General features: G+C 55.2%; 2 protein-coding genes across 2 annotated transcripts in view; one reads left to right on the forward strand and one right to left on the reverse strand.

Moving 5' to 3' along the window:
- Position 1: 1 nt before the first annotated feature.
- On the reverse strand, positions 2–2,938 carry MRPL45 (mitochondrial ribosomal protein L45; the record flags this gene model as incomplete). Its single annotated transcript, XM_040087085.2, has 7 exons — positions 2,860–2,938; positions 2,575–2,764; positions 1,971–2,088; positions 1,371–1,469; positions 1,121–1,169; positions 652–801; positions 2–49 (listed from the first exon to the last, which is right to left on the reverse strand). Coding segments are annotated over exons 1-7 (711 nt in total), but the record flags the coding sequence as incomplete, so codon positions are not given.
- A 6,004-nt stretch (positions 2,939–8,942) lies between these two features.
- NPEPPS (aminopeptidase puromycin sensitive) overlaps positions 8,943–17,483 on the forward strand; it is a 43,816-nt gene continuing 35,275 nt past the window's right edge. Inside the window, exon 1 of the mRNA XM_040087347.1 lies at positions 8,943–9,104. Coding sequence (XP_039943281.1) covers positions 8,982–9,104 — 123 coding nt within the window. The 5' untranslated portion in view covers positions 8,943–8,981. The remainder of the gene's footprint in view (positions 9,105–17,483) is intronic.

A 17,483-nucleotide genomic window follows, 5' to 3' on the forward strand; every position in this document is an offset into this window, starting at 1 on the left:
CCTCCCCTCCGTACATCAGCCGCCCAAAGCGGTCATAGATGGCCAAAATCTGGGAAAAGATCCAAAAAACGAACATAAAAAATCCCAGGATGGATGGGGTTTTGGAGTGATCTGGGATAGTGGGAGGTGTCTCTGCCCACGGGATGGGATTTAAGGGTTTTCCAACCCAAAAAAGGATGGAATTCTCCAGGCTGGGCTGGCGGCAGGTTGGGGTTAGTGAGGGAAGATGGAGGGATGGATTTTCCCTAGGAGGAAAGGCTGGGAAAACAGGGATTGATCCACCTGGAGAATGAGAGCTCCAGGGTGACCCAAGTGTGACCTTCCAGGAGCTGAGAGCTTCCAGGAGCTGAGAGGGAAGGACAGACAGGGAGAAATGGCTGCAAACTGAAATTCAGATGGGATTTTGGGAAGAAATTCCTCCCTGTGAGAGCGAGGAGAGGCTGGAAGCAATTCCCAAAGGAAACTGCTCCATCCCTGGAAGAACCCCTGGCCAGGCTGGAACAACATCGGACAGCGGGAGACGTCCCTGCCCATGGGATTAAGCGGGATTAGTCCCATTTAGCAGGGATTTGTGGGGGAAAAGGGGGAATCTGAGGGGGAGAAGGGGTCCCTTCCCTCCGAAGGCAGCCCAGGATGCCGTGCCAGGCTCACCTGGCGGCTGTGCATCCTCACTGTCACCTGCCCGTAGAGGTTGCCCCGGTTCATGATGCTGTCACAGCGCACGTGCACCACCCTGGGGGGCTCCAGGGACTCCAGGAACCTCCAGCGGATGGTTCTGTACCTGTTCCCACGCACCATGTCCTGCCAGGGGAAACCAGGCTTGAGATTCCTTCAAATAATTCATGGTTTCATCAAGTAAAATATTCGTTTTTTTAATTTTTTTTTTTTTTTAAAAAATCGGCCCCGGCTCGGTTTGGGCGATGAGAAAGCACCACAGACACTTCATTGGTTGTTGGTTAGTTTTGGGTTTTTCCTTCCCAGCTCTTTGCTGTACCCAGAAAAAAAAAAAAAATAAGGCATCGCCAGGTTTAGAAAGCCTTTAAAAAAAAAGGGGAAATTCTATTAAAAATGAGGCAGAGAATGAAATTTGGAGAGTTTTAAATGAATTCCAGGCACTCACGGGGTAGCAGCGCTCGGTCACCAGGGAGTGAAGCTTCTGCTTGTTAAAGCTGCAAAGGAAACAGCCCGGTCACCTCAGCACAGGAAGAGAGGTTCCCAAAAAATTCCAGCTTTTCCCTCAAAAATTCCTGCTTTTCCCTCAAAAATTCCCACTTTTCCCACCCCACAAATTCCCTTTTTTTCCCCCCTCACATTTCTCCTTTTTCCCCCACACAAATTCCAGCTCCCCAGGGGTCAGGGAAGGGCCTCACTTTGCCAGGGAGTTGTGGGCCTCGATAAATATCTCCTGAGCTTTCTCAGGGAAGGTTTTGGTGCTGAAATCCGGGTCGTGATCCTTGATCTTCCGAAGGCTGGGAAAAGGGAAAATAAAATAAAAAAAATTAGGGAAACTTAAGGATTTATTAAGGAAATTTAAGGAAGATTAAGGACACTTAATTGAGGAAAATTAAAGAGTGGCACAGTGTGGCCATTCCCAGCAGGAGAGGTGGGAACTCCTGGGGAAAGGGAACAACAACAACATCGGGAGAAGCAGGGAGGAAACAATCCCTTAATCCTTCAAATCATCCAGAGACGCCTCAGCCCGCTCACAGAGGGGGTTTGGTGGGGATTGAGGGGACACTTGAGGGGATGTGGGGGGGTTTGGGGGGTCCTGAGTGGCCTGGAGGTGACCTGGGGGGCGGTTTTGAGGGGGTCTTGGGGGGTTTGGAGGAGTTTTGAGGGGATCTGGGGCGTCCCAGGTGGCCTGGAGGGAATTGGGAAAGGAATATCCCCCAGTGCCAGACCCAGGACAGGCAGAGCAGAGCTGCTGCAGCAGGTTAATTAAGCTAACTAGCTAACGAGAGGGTACGTACGCCAGCTGGGAGGCCGCTGTCTGCCTCAGCTTCTGCACCTGCTGCTTCACCCCGTCCTTGGAGAGCGAGGTGAGGCGGGCATCGCCCTCGGGAGGGACGTAGGGATCCACGATTTCAGCTGCGATAGGGAAAAGCAGCTCAGGGTGCAGGGAATGCAGAGGGGAAACGGGAGCAGGCAGAGAATTCCCGGGCTGAGCTCGCGCTGCTCTCGGCTCTGCCCTCACAGCCCAGGAAAGAGGGGGAAAATGGCTTTCAAAATGAAATTTAAGGGGGATTTTGGGAAGGAATTCCTCCCTGAGAGTGCGGGGAGGGGCTGGGAGGGAATTCCCAGAGGGGCTGTGGCTGCCCAGGGATGCCTGGAAGTGTCCCAGGGCAGGATGGAGCACCCAGGGACAGTGGGAGCTGTCCCTGCCCTGGCAGGGGTGGCACCAGAGGAGCTTTCCCAACCCAAACCACTCTGGAATTCCAAAATTCATAGCAAAAAAAGCACCAACAGCTTTGGAGACCAAGCAGGGAAGCCTTTCCCCCTGGCCAGAAGGGCAGGAATTCAGCCTGATTTCGCCTCATTCACTCTCTCAGGCTGCCTCCCCCGTTCCTGCCGTACCCGTGCACGCCAAGAAGAAGGTGCGCTCTATGCGCTCGTCAGGGAAGACCGGCTCCGAGCACTTGAGGCGCCTCTCCTTCTCCTCAGGGCTCAGCTCCCGGGCCCACTCGGGCACCCGCGGACACTTCCTCCTGCTCCTCACCGGCACAACCACACAGGACGCCCCTGGACGGAGCAGGGACTCCGCGGCCTGAGGGGAGGCAAGAGCGCCTTTATTTATTTGCCCTCACGCCCCGCAACCCTCCGCGCTCTCCCCCGCCCACACCGCTCATCCCACGTCCCCACCTTCCAGCAGAGCCGCGGCGCCGTGCGGCCCAGCCCCGCCGCCATGGCGGCCGCCATCTTTTCTCCGCCGCCGTCGGGGATGACGGGAAGGGAGAGGCGGGGCCGCGCGCGCGGACCCATGGGGGGGCGCGGGCGGGGGCGCGCGGGGGCGCGCGGGAAGGGGCGTGGCCGGCGGGAACCCGCGCCGCGCCCGCGAGTGGAAAATTCCATCGGCTGCGGAGCCCCGGAGGGGCGGGGCCAGAGCGGGAGGCTCCGCCCACCTCCCCCCTCCCCTCTGAGCGCGCGGAGGGGGGACCCCTGTGTGTGGTGCAGTGGGGGGATGTTACCCCCCCCCCCCAAATCCCAAACACGGGTCACACGCACGACAGGGCCGGGACCCCCACCCTGCCCCATGCTGGGGATGCTGAGCCCCCCCCCAGACCCGCAGCGCCCCCCCGGATCTGCAGAGACCCCCGCTCAATCCCGCAGGGCCCTTCCGGACAGGCAGACCCCCCACCCGGACCTCCAGATTTGTCCCCCCAGACCCACAGGGCTCCTCCGGCCATGCAGAGCCCCCCCAGATCCGCAAACCCCCCTCCCTCCGAACACGCAGGACAACCCCCCCCGGATTTCCAGAGCTCCCCCGGACCCGCAGACCCCCACCCCCGTTCCCCCCCTGGTTTCCTCGGGTTTTGTCAGATGCTTTTGGGATTTTGCATCGCAGCAGCCCCTGGCACTGGTGGTGGATGGGGGGGGTCGAGGGCAGGGGTCCCCCCGGATGTCCCCAGGACAGCCCCGGAATGCTGCCAGCGGAGCGAGAGGGGGGGCTCCAAATATCCCGGGGACGATCCGGGATTCAGCACCCCCGCCCTAAAACACAAACCAGCCCATCCCAAGCCCTCTTCCCTCGAAACCCCATCCCGGGGAGCCGCAGGGACGCCCTGGGGATGCTCATCACCCGCCCACGCCCGCTGAGCCCGGGGGTGCGAAGCCCGGGGGGGCCCTCGGGAGCGGGGGGGTCTCGCCGGGAGGCTCCGGCCGCGCTCGCTGCCTCCTGGCCCCGCTCCCACTTCGCTTTGGGGACTGTTGATCTTGGCTCCGGGGACGCGTTGCTCCATCGGACAGCTGGTTAATGTGTAGTGACGGCTCCGCTGTGCCCGAGACCGTTGATCCCGGCCCGCGCTCTTATCGGAGCCAGCGGCAGCGGGGACGAGCCGGGAGCGGCCGTGCGGGGCTGGCCCGGGGGGCGCGGGGGGAGCCGGACACCCCTGGCCCGCCAGCACCTCCCGAAACCCGGCGTGATGCTCACTGGGAAGGGCGCAAAAAATAACAAGAGAGCGCTTCCCGCAGCACCCCCGGTGGGAAAATTGGAGCCCTCTGGAAAAGCGGGATGAAGCCCCGGGGTTGTGGAGACAGTCCTGGAGCGGCCGGGGTTGAGTCAGCGGCCCCAGAGCCCCACGGCTCCGCCGCTTTCCCACGGCTCCGGACTCGTGGGGCTGGATTTTCCCAGCCCGGCTGGCTCTCCCGGCTGCCCTGGGATGTCATCCCGGCCGGTTTCGGCTCCGTGGGCAGCGCTGGGAGGCTCTGGAACCCCTCTGGAGCCACGTCGGTGCCCGCGGGGGGCTCCTGGGGGGCTCGGCCCGGGGGCATCCCTGAGGCAATTTGGGATTGGGGCCGTGGAGATGCCGCTGGATGATGTCCCCGGCCCACCCGTGCCTTGCAAAACCACCCCGCGGGGATTTGTCCCGTGGGAGAGCGGGATCAGGGCAGGGATCGGGGCTCAGCACCCGCCCCAAACTGTCCTCGCCAGCTCCAGGCAGGGGCTTGGCCACATTTGCCTCCATCCTTGTGCAACTTGTCCCAGGTTCCCGGCGGCGAGGCGGGAGGGGACGGGCAGAGCCGCACGCACACACGGAGAGGGGAAAAGCCAGAGGAAAAACGCCTCCCAACCCCCCGGGAATGACCCGCGGAGCAAGAGGCCCCGAGAGCTGCTCGCTGTTGTCCCCGTGCTCCCGAATACCAGAGATTCCAGCCCTAAGCCGGCGGCCCAGACCTGCGAGGCAGGATTAGCCGGTGCCCTCCGGCTGCTCCCGCTCCCGGCAGCAACGGCGAAAACTCCGGCGGAGAGAGAGAGAGAGAGAGAGAGAAGAAATGAAAAGCCTCTCTTGGGAATTTTAATTTTTTTTTTTTCCCTTGTTTTTCCTAATTAGAAGGGAGCACCGACAGCGGTTGGTGGCTGCAGAGGCTCTGGGTTAATTACAGCTCCTGGCTTCCACCCCGTCCGTTTGTCCCCGGGCCCTCCTCGGTCTGGCATTACAGGAGAGCCCGGTTTGGTCGGGACACGGCGGAGGAGGCGGCTTCCCCCGGCTTTCTCCGTAGAGCCTCTCTCTTTCTCTCTTCTTTTATTTTATTATTTTGTTTCCCCTCCCTGGATTCTTGCTGACAGCAGCATCTGTCACCTCCCAGCATCTCCCGTGCGGAGCAGCGCCCGTGGAAAGCTCCGGGAGCACTTCGCCAAGCACAAGCCCCGTGGCCACCGCGACCCCAACTTCGCGGGCCAGGAGGTCACCCGGTGACCCCGCGGCCATCCGGGGTGGGAATTAAAGCTCAGAGGAGACAATCCCCTCCGCTTCCCTCCCGCGGAGCCCAACAGCTCTGCTCCAGGAATAGTTTGATCCTGCCCCTGACCTTCCCGTGCCTCTGCCAGGGACAGTCACCCGCGGCCACACGCGGTGCCAGCACCGAGCCAAGGCGGCAGAGGACGGGACTTTTGCCCTGGCAAAGTCCCCCAGCACTGCTGTGGCACAGCCGGGTTTCTCCTGCCGTCCCGCCGCCGTGGCCTCGGGGTGTCCCCAGCGTGGCACGGCCGGGCTCAGCCCAACTCCATCCAAACCCGGCTGCAAATCCCACACGGAGCCTCCTCGCCAAACCGCGGGCTCCAGCCCTTCCCTCGCTGCGGGGCAGAGGGGACTCTCTGCCCAGCACCCTGCCGGGGATTCCATAAAATCCCGAAACGCTCCCGGGACCAGGTCCCAGCGCCGGTGTCCCCCCGTCCTGCAGCCTGCCCGTGTCCCCGCGTGTGTCCCCGCGTGTGTCCCCGTGTCCCGCGGGGCTCCGCACCCCTCCGAGGTGCTGGGAGCTGGCAGGACGGAGCAGGGCGGCAGCTGCCTGAACCCCCCGCGCGGCTCCAGCTGTTTCCAGCTGTTTCCAGCTGTTCCCTTGTCTCCCTTTCCCTCCCCGGGGCTCTGCAGCACAATGCGGCCCCGCGGCAGCCCCGGATGAACCCGGGCTCGGCAGCGCTGGGTTTTTGTAACGATGTGCTGAGAGCTGTCTGTACTTTCTCCCTGCCCCAGTTCGTGCCGCCGGCTCCTCCGGGTCTCAGCGAATCCCTGCTCCCTCCCTGAAATCCCAGTCCCCACCCTCGAACCCCTTCTCTCCACCTCGAATCCTATTCCCCTCCTCAAATCCCATCTCCCTCTCTTGAATTCCTGTTCCTTCCCCCAAACCCGTGCTCTCCCCCGCTTTGAATCTCTACTCCCCTCCTCAAATCCCTTTTCCATCCTCAAATCCTTTTTCTTTCCTGAAATTCCCCATTCCCTCCTCGAATCCAACTCCCCTCCTCAAATCCCTGCTCACTGGCTCAGCACTAACTTATCTTTTCAAAACAGCAAAGTACCACTTTTAACAAAAATAAATCTCGTTGGGGAAGGAATGGGGTTAAAGAAAAAAAGACCAATCCCAGTGGTGGAAGGCTAAGAATGATCCTCCTTAAAATGAGGGGGATTGTGGCACCCCCAAACCCTTCACAGCCCTTTTGGGAGGGCTGAGATTAATTAAATCCATATTTAACACCCCATGGAGCCAGCAGACGAGTTCCTGCATCCAAACTCCAGACCGTGGCTGGGGCTGTGGCTGCTGCCCCAAAAGCGGGGTGCAGGAAAAGCCGTCGGAAATTTTCGCCCTTCGTTTTTTTCCCATATAAAAGCCATTATTGTGGATTTTTAATCTTGCTGTCGGTGATTGCCACACGCCCCACCAGCTGTCCCGCAGCACCTACTCCAGAATTTCCCTGGAATTCTGCTCCCTGCATTGTGTGCAAGGCTTTTCCAGCTCTATGGAGCATCTTCCAGGAGACCCCGGAGTGAGCTGGGGGGAGCCCCAAAGGGCTGCAGGACCTTGGGGTCTTCCTGTCCAAGAAATTCAGATTTTTTAAAAAAATGTATAGGATGTGAGCCTGGCCACAAAGGATTTTCCTGGGAGGGTTATCCTGGAAGTCCTGCAACACCCAGAATTTACCTGGATGCTGCATTTCAAGCATGAGGAAGAAGAGGAAGAGGAGGAGGAGGGAGAAAGTGGTCGTAGGCTCAGGGTGGGGAGAAAACCAACCCCACGCTGCTGCCTGGACAAGCCTGGTGGACAGGACACCCCTCTGCTCCACACGTCCCATTTATGTGGCAAAACTCAAGAGATTTTATCTGATTTCACCATTTGTCGGTGCTGGAGGTTGGCGATAGTTACACCCTGAGCTCCACTGCCTTATCTGGGTCTGGAGGGCACAGAAGTGGCTGAACCCCTGCAGAAAGGGACCTGTGTCCTTCAGATAAGAGGGACAGGCATTGCCTGGGGCTGAGGGGTGCTCAGAGGGCTGGATGGGATAACCCTGGAGAACCCCCAACTTGCACTGGTTTGGGATCTGCTGGGAAAAGTGGGAAATAAAATTGAAATACAGAGAATAAAGAGGGAGATCCAAGGGACATCTGAAGTGGGAGTACTGGGAGGCCCCACTGATGGGATGCTTGTGCCAGTGTCGCCCCAAAACCAGGAGCCCCTCATTAACTGGGTGCACTGTGCCAATCCCCATCCCAGGCCAAGTGACCTGAGGGTCCCCAGTTAACGGGGTGCCATCATCCGTCCAAACCGGGAGCACTGGGAGCCTCAGTTAATGGGGTGAACTGTGCCAGGCCCTCTTGGACCGGACACAGCGGGATCCCTATTACCGGGGCTCACTGGGATCCCCATTAACAGACAGATGGGGATCCCCCATTACCGGGGCTCACCGAGATCCCCCATTAACAGGCACACCGAGATCTCCCATTATCGGGGCTCATCGGGATCCCCATTAACAGACGGATGGGGACCCCCATTACTGGGTCTCACTGGGATCCCCCATTACCAGGGCTCACCGAGATCCCCCATTACCAGGGCTCACTGGGATCCCCATTAACAGACTCACCGGGATCCCCCATTACCGGGTCTCACTGGGATTCCCCCATTACCGGGGCTCACTGGGATCCCCATTAACAGACTCACCGGGATCCCCCATTACCGGGGCTCATCGGGATCCCCATTAACAGACTCATCGGGATCCCCATTACCGGGGCTCACCGAGATCCCCCATTACTAGGGCTCACCGAGATCCCCCATTACCGGGGCTCACTGGGATCCTCCATTGACAGACTCACCGAGATCCCCCATTACCAGGGCTCACTGGGATCCCCATTAACAGACAGATGGCGATCCCCACTACCGGGGCTCACCGGGATCCCCATTAACAGACTCACCGGGATCCCCATTACGGGGGGTGTCCTTTCCCTCAGAACGGGGAGGGGGCGTGTCCCAGGGAAGGGGGGCGTCCCCACACGGGGCGAGGCTTCGCGCAGGCGCACTCCCCTCCGCCGCTTACGCAACTCCTCCCTCCGCCTCTCTCTCTTCTTTCCACCCCCCCCCTTCCCCCCCCCCCCCCACCGCGCGCGCTACGTGCGCGGCCGCGTGGCGCCGCCGCGCGCACGCGCACGCGCCGTCCGCGTGCCTCCCTCCCTCTCTCCCTCCCCCCCCCCTTCCCTCCCTCCCTCCCTCTCCGCTCTCCTCTCCCCGCACTCCCCCACCGGGGCCGCCTCGAGCCGGGAGCGCGCGCGCGCCCCCGCCCCTCCCTCCTCCTCCTCCTCCTCCTCATCTTCCTCATCCTCCTCCTCATCCTCCGCTCCCGCCGCTGCTCCCTCTCGCCGCGTCTCGTGCGGAGCCGCCGCGTCGCCCTTCCCGCGCCCCCCCCCCCCCCCCGCCCCCCCCTTCCCCGTCCCCCCCCCCCCCCCGCCGCCGCCGCCCCGCCGGGGGGGGCGCAGCCCCGCACCCCCCGCGCTCCCGCCATGCCGGAGAAGCGGCCGTTCGAGCGGCTGCCCGCCGACGTGTCCCCCCTCAACTACGGGCTCTGCCTCAAGCCGGACCTCATCGACTTCACCTTCGAGGGCAAGCTAGAGGCCGCCGTGCAGGTAGGGTTCCCCCCCCCGCCCTCCAACACACGCTTCTTCCTCCCCTTCCTCATCCTCCTCCTCCCGCTCCGCCCCCAAGGGGGTCCCGCCACCCTGCGACCCCCGGAGGGGCCCCGAGGGGACCCCTCAATCCCCTCCCGACCCCCCGAGGGTGTTTCCCCGCCTCGCCCTCAGGGACCCCGGCCCCCTCCCCAGCCGTGCCCTCAGGGTCTCCCCTGGCTGCCATCCCCCCGCTCCCCCTGCGCTCAGCCCCAGGGCCCGCCCGGGCAGGTGCAGGGAGGCCCCTCGGGGCTCCCCCCCATCCCCGCGTCTCCTCCCCGTGTTTCCATCCAGGATGGATGCACAAACCCCTTCCAAACCCACCGAAACACCTCCGGGACCCCCTAAACCCGGCCCGGCTCGGGGTGGGGGGCTCCGCCCAGCCCCGCTGCGGCCCCCGCGGGTCCCCCCGGGCGGCTCCTCCCGGGGCAGGGCCGGCCCCGGCGGGGATGCGGGATGAGCCCGGAGCGGCCGGGAACCCCGGGGTGTGCCCGGCCGGGATCCCCGGTGCCCCCAGCCCCTCGGGGAGCTCCCTCCGCCCCGTGCTGCGCTGCCTGGCGCTCCGTGCGGGCGTGGGGATGGATCGGGATTTTGCTGGAAAAGCCAAATAAGCGATGAAAGGAGAAGTCCCCCCCGGTGTGCGGCTCGGTGAGGGGTAGGCCTCGGTGTCATGGAGAGCTGGGAGGAGAGAGGCTGGGGATGAGCGCCGGCGAGGAAGGTTTGCGGACCCGAAACGCCGCGTTTTTCTGCAAGGCGAGGGAAAAAAAAAAAAAAAAAAAAAAAATCCTCCTCGCCGTGCTCGTGCTTCAGAGCCGGAACCAGTTCTGCGAAATCCTTCAAGTCTCTCCCAGTCATTCTCATTGGCTGCTCTGCCAAGATTTCCCGAATTTGCGTTCACGTATTTTATTAAATTTTATTTATTTATTTATTTTCTTTTTTTTTTTTTCTCCTTGCGATTTGAGATAGGTACATAATTGTAAGGGGATAACTGTTTGCTTTTTGGTTGTGCTCTGTTTTTCTGTTTGTGTTTTTTTTTTTTCCTCCTGAAAATCAGACGATCGCACAGAGAGCTTACGAATGCATTTGAGGGAGATTTTAAGTTTTGAGATGCGAGCAGATCTAAGCCTTGCTGTGATGAAGGAGTGGTTAAAACCTTGCTTTAAAGCGAGGTAATAAATGCAAGGAGGCAATAAAACCTGCAGGATGTGAGGCACAGGTAGAGAGGAGGGCGAGTTCTTCCCTGGGAAGGGCCCAAGGCTGGGGATGATGGGGAATCTTGTGACTTTGGGGACCTGCAGGAACCCAACCAGACGCGAGTGACTTCGTGTCATGTGACAGAAATATTGAAAAACCTAAATCTCCTCGTGGATTTGATCCTGGCTCAGGGGTTTGGCTCCAGCTGCTGCCTTGGAGGGCTGGTTGGGTTTGAAAAAGGCCCGGTTTGAGAAATTCCCCATCTCTTCCGACTTAATCCCAGCCACCTATTCCTGTCCTGGCACCCGAGTCGCTGCTCCCCCGGCCCTGTTACAGCTGTGGGGCTGTAAATGGGATCACTGAAATCATCGAGGTTAAAAATAACACTCGGGGGGAGGGGAGCGGCGGCTTTTTAAGCCACCGAGGAGAGAGGAGCAGTGAGCAGCAGCCTTGGGAACTTGGCTGGGATCTGGCAGGAATAACCAGAGGTTCCTCCTGGCAGGGGTGGTTGGTTCACAGGGTTTGTTCCTGGGGCGGTGTTTTGGGTCTCCTGCTGTGGCCAGGTGGATTCCCCACCCAGAAGTGTGGAATCCTTCGCTTCCCCACTACCGCTGAGGAAAAGCAGTGATCCCACAGGTTCCAGGCTGTAAAAAAAAAATCCCACTTTCACATCCTGGAGAGCTGCTCTGATGTTCCCACTGGAGAGAGGAGAAGGAAAGAAAGAAGGAAAAAAAAAAAACCAACAAAAACCCTAGAGGGTGAGGTTTTTAAAACAGATCTAAAGAATGTATCTTTATTTTGGATAACTTTTAACACCGTGAACCGAGGAGGAGCCACCTCCCGGCTGCCTGGGAGTGAGGGCAGGGAAGTGGATCAGGGGTGAGTTCACCTGCCTGAGTAGGGCTGGGAATCCGGAGAGATTTCCTGGGGCTGCCAAGTGCCCAAAGCACAGGGAAATCCCAGAAAATTAGGGGGGAGCTGCTCTGCACCTTGATGGGGAGAGGAACAACCGGCTCAGCCACAGGATGCTCTCTGCCCAAGGCTTGATGGACAAAAAAATAATAACTATCAGCGTATTTTTATTGAGCTGGTCTAGAAAATAAGACATTGGGGTGCTTTGGGGGTCAAATTGCTTCAGTTAAGGACCTGTTGGTCTTTGCTACTTGAATCTAAGCTCACCAGTGATCTGTTTCCAGCACCAGCTGGGAGCTTTGGAGTTGCTGTAAACTCATCAAGGCAAAAGTGGGTTTATGTTAAAGCGCGACATTTTGGATTTTGAGGTGGGAAAATATCTATGCTGCCTCTTCCTGAAGATCCAGCTGTTGTTTTTTTTTTTAAATACAAATCAATAATAATTATAATAATTGCCAGCTCCTCTGCTCCATCCCATCTGGATAATGGCAATAATCCACACCTGTGATGCTTTCTGACCCGCGGGGTGAGTTCTGAGTCTTTGGCACAAAAAACCCCCTCAAAAACAAAACCCACCCCAAAAACCAGGAAAAAAGTTTCCAGAGCCTCCAAAGTGCTTTGTTTGCTTTGTTATTTGGCATCTTTAAGAGCAGAGTGGAATTAGTGCAGGCCGTGGTGTTTAGTCAAGGTATTACAAGTAAACACTTGATCATTCTTGCTCACTCCAGTAATAGGATTTGCAGCCCTCCATGGAGAATTTGGGGCTTTCAAGCCCTAAAAAAAAAAGAAAATAAAATGCCCCAGCCTTGGCTTTGGGGCAGGACACTTGTGTTGGCTTTAGGACCTATAAATAACCTGAAACGCTTTGTGCCACGATAATAAATGTTGCCACTTGCATGGCAACTCCAGATAATCTTCAGAGGATAAAACCTCTGGTGATGCAGAAGATAAGAGGTGGCAGCAGATTTCAAAGCCTGGGAAAAAGGAGTGGGACCTGTTTGCGGTTTGTTCCCGTGTTCAGCTCAGGGGATTGTCCCCCCCAGGTAAAGAAATGATCCTGAAATCTTGACAAGTTTCATTTCACGGCCCCCTTTTTTTAGGAGCTGTGCTTCTGAAGGCTCTGGCACCCCGTCTATTAAAATTTTGACCGGTTATTCCAGATTTTTCAATAATATAATTTGCGGCCACATGAATACTTTTGAAGTCCGCGCAGTTGTGTAACAATTACATAAACTGGCAGTACATAATTCCCATTTATCACAGCTAAAAAAAAAAAAAAAAACCCAAAAAAATCCTTAAATGATCTGTTTCACAAGGAACCCTGGTCCCAGCTGGGACAGAGCTGTGGCTGTGGCAGAGCTGGAACGGAGTCTCCTGCTCTCACTCCTGTGATTGTTCTGCCACTAATGTCATCTCCCAGCATTTAAACTTGATTTGTTGAGGGCGTGGGGACGCCTTTCCACGAGCACAATTAAGATTGTGGGGTGGAAATGGTTCATTTGCATTGTTCCTCTGTTGGTTGGAGCTTTAATTACGCCAGCCCCGGCTCTCAGGGCCTGGTTATCAGCACAGGGCACTTGCATTACTCAGTGTCAAACTTTTTAAATTATTAATTTTTTTTGTTTTGTTCCACTTTTTTTGGCTCCTGGGAGGGCTGGAACAAAGAAGGGATGTGTGGCCCCTGGTGTTGTCCAGCAGCAGAAACAAAGCTGCCTCCAGCTTTAAGGCTTTCAAATCCAAGTTTTTTTAACGTTCCAGAGGATCACCTGTGAGGGGCAGGGCTGCCTCCCAACTTCCTGGTGTTTCCTTGCCCAGAAATTCCCTTCCTTGGAGGTGATTCACGTGTCCCTGCCTGGAAACTCCACCGCTGTGTCCTTTGGTTGTAGAACAACTTATCTGGGAAGAATTTACGACCTGGGCTCTTTCAAATCCCTTCTGCAGCGCCTTTAATGCATCTCTGGCATCTTTAGCAATATTTAACCGGTTGTCTGCTGCTTTTTATAGGTTAATTACGCAATATCTGCTGGCCTAAGGAATGTATAGAGTGATCCTGCTGGTTAAAGATTAATTGTGACACTCTGGTGTGGAGTCCTGGGGAAATGGAGCTCGCTGGGTGTAGTATTTGTGCTCCTGGGGAGTGGGGAACTCATCCAGGATAAATCCTCTGGTGTCCAGTGCTGGAATTTGCATCTCCAGCGCACGAAATTAAACCTGGAGTGGAGGGTTAAAGGGGTTGGCAACACCTCATCTGCTCAAAAATAGGGTTTTTTTTACCCTTCTCCCCCTGAAAAAGGTTCTTTCAGCCCCATAATTCCTAAGACTGGGATGGATCTGCAGAAATATCAGAAGGGATTTACTCGTCCCTGTGGATCCAACACCTCTGGAGCTGGGTGTGCTTTGGGACGAAGGGAATTCTTCCACTGGGCCAATTAGCCCTGGCGTTAATTTTACTCCTTGGCCACCGGAATTTGCTGGAGATGCAGGTTAATAAATCTCTTTATTGCTCTCCTCATTGAAGGTTTGAATTCTTACAAAAGACACGCCCTGGAACACAAAACCGGAGTAAGTTTAGGCGTCTATTTTTAGAGAGAAAATTGCTAAAAACACACGCAGTTGTTGTAGCGCTGCTTTTAGAAAAGGGCTCTGGAGCCATGTGACAAGATTGGAATTATCTGAGCTCTGGAGAATTAATTTTGGCTCCAGGAGATCCCTGTGGATGCACCTCATCCTGTATTTCAGGTAGGCTGGCATTCAAATCCCTGTTCCTAATATCCAAAAAAATTGGAAAAATGTTTTCCATCAAGTCCTTTCCTGCTTTGACCACCAAAAGCTTTGCAGCACCTTGAGGTCTTGTTTGGCTGAGCCAAATAATCGACGTTTTTAGCTCTTCTGCCATCAAATGTGAAATTTTTTTGGGGGGGATTCCATCTATTTTCTCCTGCTGGATGAATTTTCCCTTCCCTGCTCGCCGTGCCTGAGTCTGACCTCAAAACAGGAGCTTGAATTCTTGATTAATTCGGCGTTCAATTGAATTCACCAAAAGCCAGGAGTTTACAATCCTGAGCGTTCCTTCCCTCCAGATATTCCTCTCGGCCCGCCCGATTTCTGAGCTGTGCCCAGCTGCTCTTCTCTCAATTAACCTTTCCCCTCTGAAAAATCCATTTATTACATTTATTATATCCCAGAGCAAGGTGAAGCACACAACCCCACGCATCCCCCTCGCTGAACTGCTTCTACCTTACGCAGAAATCTGCTTTTTTTGCCCTTTAATACATAACCCCCCCCCAGCTTTAACAGAATATCTGCCTTCCAGGACGTGGCATTTTGGAGGGATAAAAGACATAAATTTATTCTCGAGCTGTTCCTGGCCATAAGTGAACCGTGCCGGGGCGAGTTCTGCTCCTGTTTTGCTTTTGTTCCCACAGGTGTGGCTGCACCTCAGTGGATCACAGGGAGGAGGCTCCTGCTGCAGCCTGGGTGGCAACAGGAAAAGTTTCTTTTCCCCTCTGAATTAAATTCTCAGAGTCTCAGAAGGTGCTGAGCTTCTACAGGCTGAATTTCTGCCTGTACAGTGAATTTCGGCCTTTTTTGGGGGGAGATCTCCAGCCTGAATTTCTGCTTGTACAGTGAATTTCATCCTTTTTTGGGGGGAGATCTCCAGCCTGAATTTCTGCCTGTACAGTGAATTTCAGCCTTTTTTTGGGGGAGATCTCCAGGCAGAATTTCTGCTTGTACAGTGAATTTTGGCCTTTTTTTGGGAAAATCTACAAGTTGCCTGTACAGTGAATTTCAGCCCTTTTTTGGGGGGAGATCTCCAGCCTGAATTTCTGCCTGTACAGTGAATTTCACCCCTTTTTTGGGGGGAGATCTCCAGCCTGAATTTCTGCTTGTACAGTGAATTTCACCCCTTTTTTGGGGGGAGATCTCCAGCCTGAATTTCTGCCTGTACAGTGAATTTCATCCTTCTTTTGGGGGAGATCTCCAGCCTGAATTTCTGCCTGTACAGTGAATTTCATCCTTTTTTGGGGGGAGATCTCCAGCCTGAATTTCTGCCTGTACAGTGAATTTCACCCCTTTTTTGGGGAGGATAGTCGGGAAATTAACTAACTTTTTTTTTTTTTACCCTCCTGGCTCATTTTAGATATTTTCAACTGTGCCGCCCTCCCATAAAACTGGCTTGATATTGGTAGGAAGTAAGGAAAGAAATACCTAGAAATAGGTAACTGCCTGCTTAAGGAGCCTCTGGATTTTCTCTGCTTGAACCTAAACTTTCTTATTTTGCGGGCTCAGTGCTCCACTGAAAGTTGTGTCCTGGAAAAAGTTGTTTTTTAAAGATCAAGCCCATTGTTAAACTCACATTGTCTGCAATTTGGACAGCTCCAAATCCAGAGAGATTTGGTTTAATAGATTGAATAAAGGTCTCCAGACATTTATAAAAAGCTTTTCTCATCCTGATTTTTCTGCATTTTAGAAAAACCTTGGAAAAAAACCCTCCCAGGCTGCTGTATTGTGGGAAAAACTGTCGAGCTTTGATTTTTTGGGGGGTTTGAGGAAGCATTGTAATTTTTCAGTTTCATGCACTCAGAATGGGAAAAAAAAAAAAAGAAAAAAAAAAGTGGATTTCAGGCTGTAAATCTTTCCTGGAAGAAATCAAATCTACGCTGTGTCACCTCGGCTGTTAGACTTGCTTTCAGTGCTTTGCAAAAACATTGTTTTCGCAGTCAGGTTGGGTTGATTAATTAAATTTAATCGGATTTTTAATTCCATCAGGAGGTGAAAGCAACCGTGCTGCACCTCTTGGTGTGACACCGCTGCAGGGGAGCAGGAGTCGGGAAGAGGCACCAAGAGTCGCTGCTCGAAAAGTGTAAACCTTTACATAATATTTATTAATTAAACAATTCCATAACTGGGGACACAAGCCAGGGATATTTGTTAGGTCAGAGAGGTCAAGGAGAAACTCCTGGCGGGGTTGGTGCTCCCTGCACGAGGTGGTGGCTCATGGATGGGCCATCCTTAGGGATGTTAAATCACAAATTCCAATTCCTTAATCCTCCTTTATCCATGCATAGACTCGAGTTTGGTTTTTCCTGTCCCTGAGGAATCGTTCCTGGTTTATTTATTCTCGGGTCCCTGATGGCACAGGGAGAAGGGTGGGACACCTGAGCCTTTTCTTGGGGCTTTGTAAACAAAATCAAATAATAACTTGTGAGCTGGCCTGAGCACGCACAGAGGCTTGGAGTCGTGGGATTTGGGGTGGAAGGGACCTTAAACCCCATCCAGTGGCACCCTGCCGTGGGCAGGGACTCCTCCCACCGGCCCAGGGTGCTTCAGAGCACAACCCCAGGGATCCAGGGCCAGCCCCAGCTTCCCTGGGAAATCCATTCCGGCCCTTCCCCGCCCTCACAGGGAAGGATTCCTTCTTAATATCCCATCCAGCCCTGTCCTCTGGCAGTTTAAACCCATTCCCCTTTTTCCTGGCACTCTAGGCCCTTGGAAATTCATCCCATTTTCCTTCTTGGCTCCTTTCAGGTACTGGGAGACCTAAACCCAGGTGACCCCTGAACCTTCCCTTCTCCAGGCTGAACAATCCCGCTTTTCCCAGCTTTTCCTCACAGCAGAGCTGCTCCATCCCTCTGATCCCTCGGTGGCCTCCTCTGGACTCTGTCCTTGTCCTTCCCTGGAGCAGCTCCAGTGGGTTCCTGGTTCCCACTTCAGACGTGGATACCTGGAATGATGGGTCCAGGTGTTCACAGAGCGTTTTAAGGTTATAATAGTGGGGGGAAAAAAAAAAAGGGATGGAGTTTCTTAGTCTTTAATGAGCTGATTCTGGGGTAGGAAGCAGTTCCTTCGTGCCTGTGTTAAATCTGGTTGGCTGTTACAGAAATTTTTATTCCTTTATTTAAGAAACTGCTGGTGGCTCCTGCTTAGAAACCTTATCCCGGACAAGCAGCATTCCCAGCTTGATCCAGCCTGATCATTCTGGTGGTTCCAGCCATAAATTTCTGTCTAACTCCCTGGTTTAACTCCCAAATATTTTACCCTTTTGTAATTAATTTATATTTAATTTGGATTCCTCTGTATTCAGGCTCTCGCATTCAAACAGAGAACTGGCACGGCCCCACGGTTTATTCCTACGCTGGGAGCTGGCACTTGGTAAATAAAGCGAAGTGTGTGGAGCCAAGAGCTGGCAGAAGGGAAGCTCCCAGGAAAAGGGGAAGGAGAATCTCCTGGCAG

The sequence above is a fragment of the Hirundo rustica genome, chromosome 27 (genome assembly GCF_015227805.2).
Source record: "Hirundo rustica isolate bHirRus1 chromosome 27, bHirRus1.pri.v3, whole genome shotgun sequence".
Classification (NCBI taxonomy): Eukaryota; Metazoa; Chordata; class Aves; order Passeriformes; family Hirundinidae; genus Hirundo; species Hirundo rustica.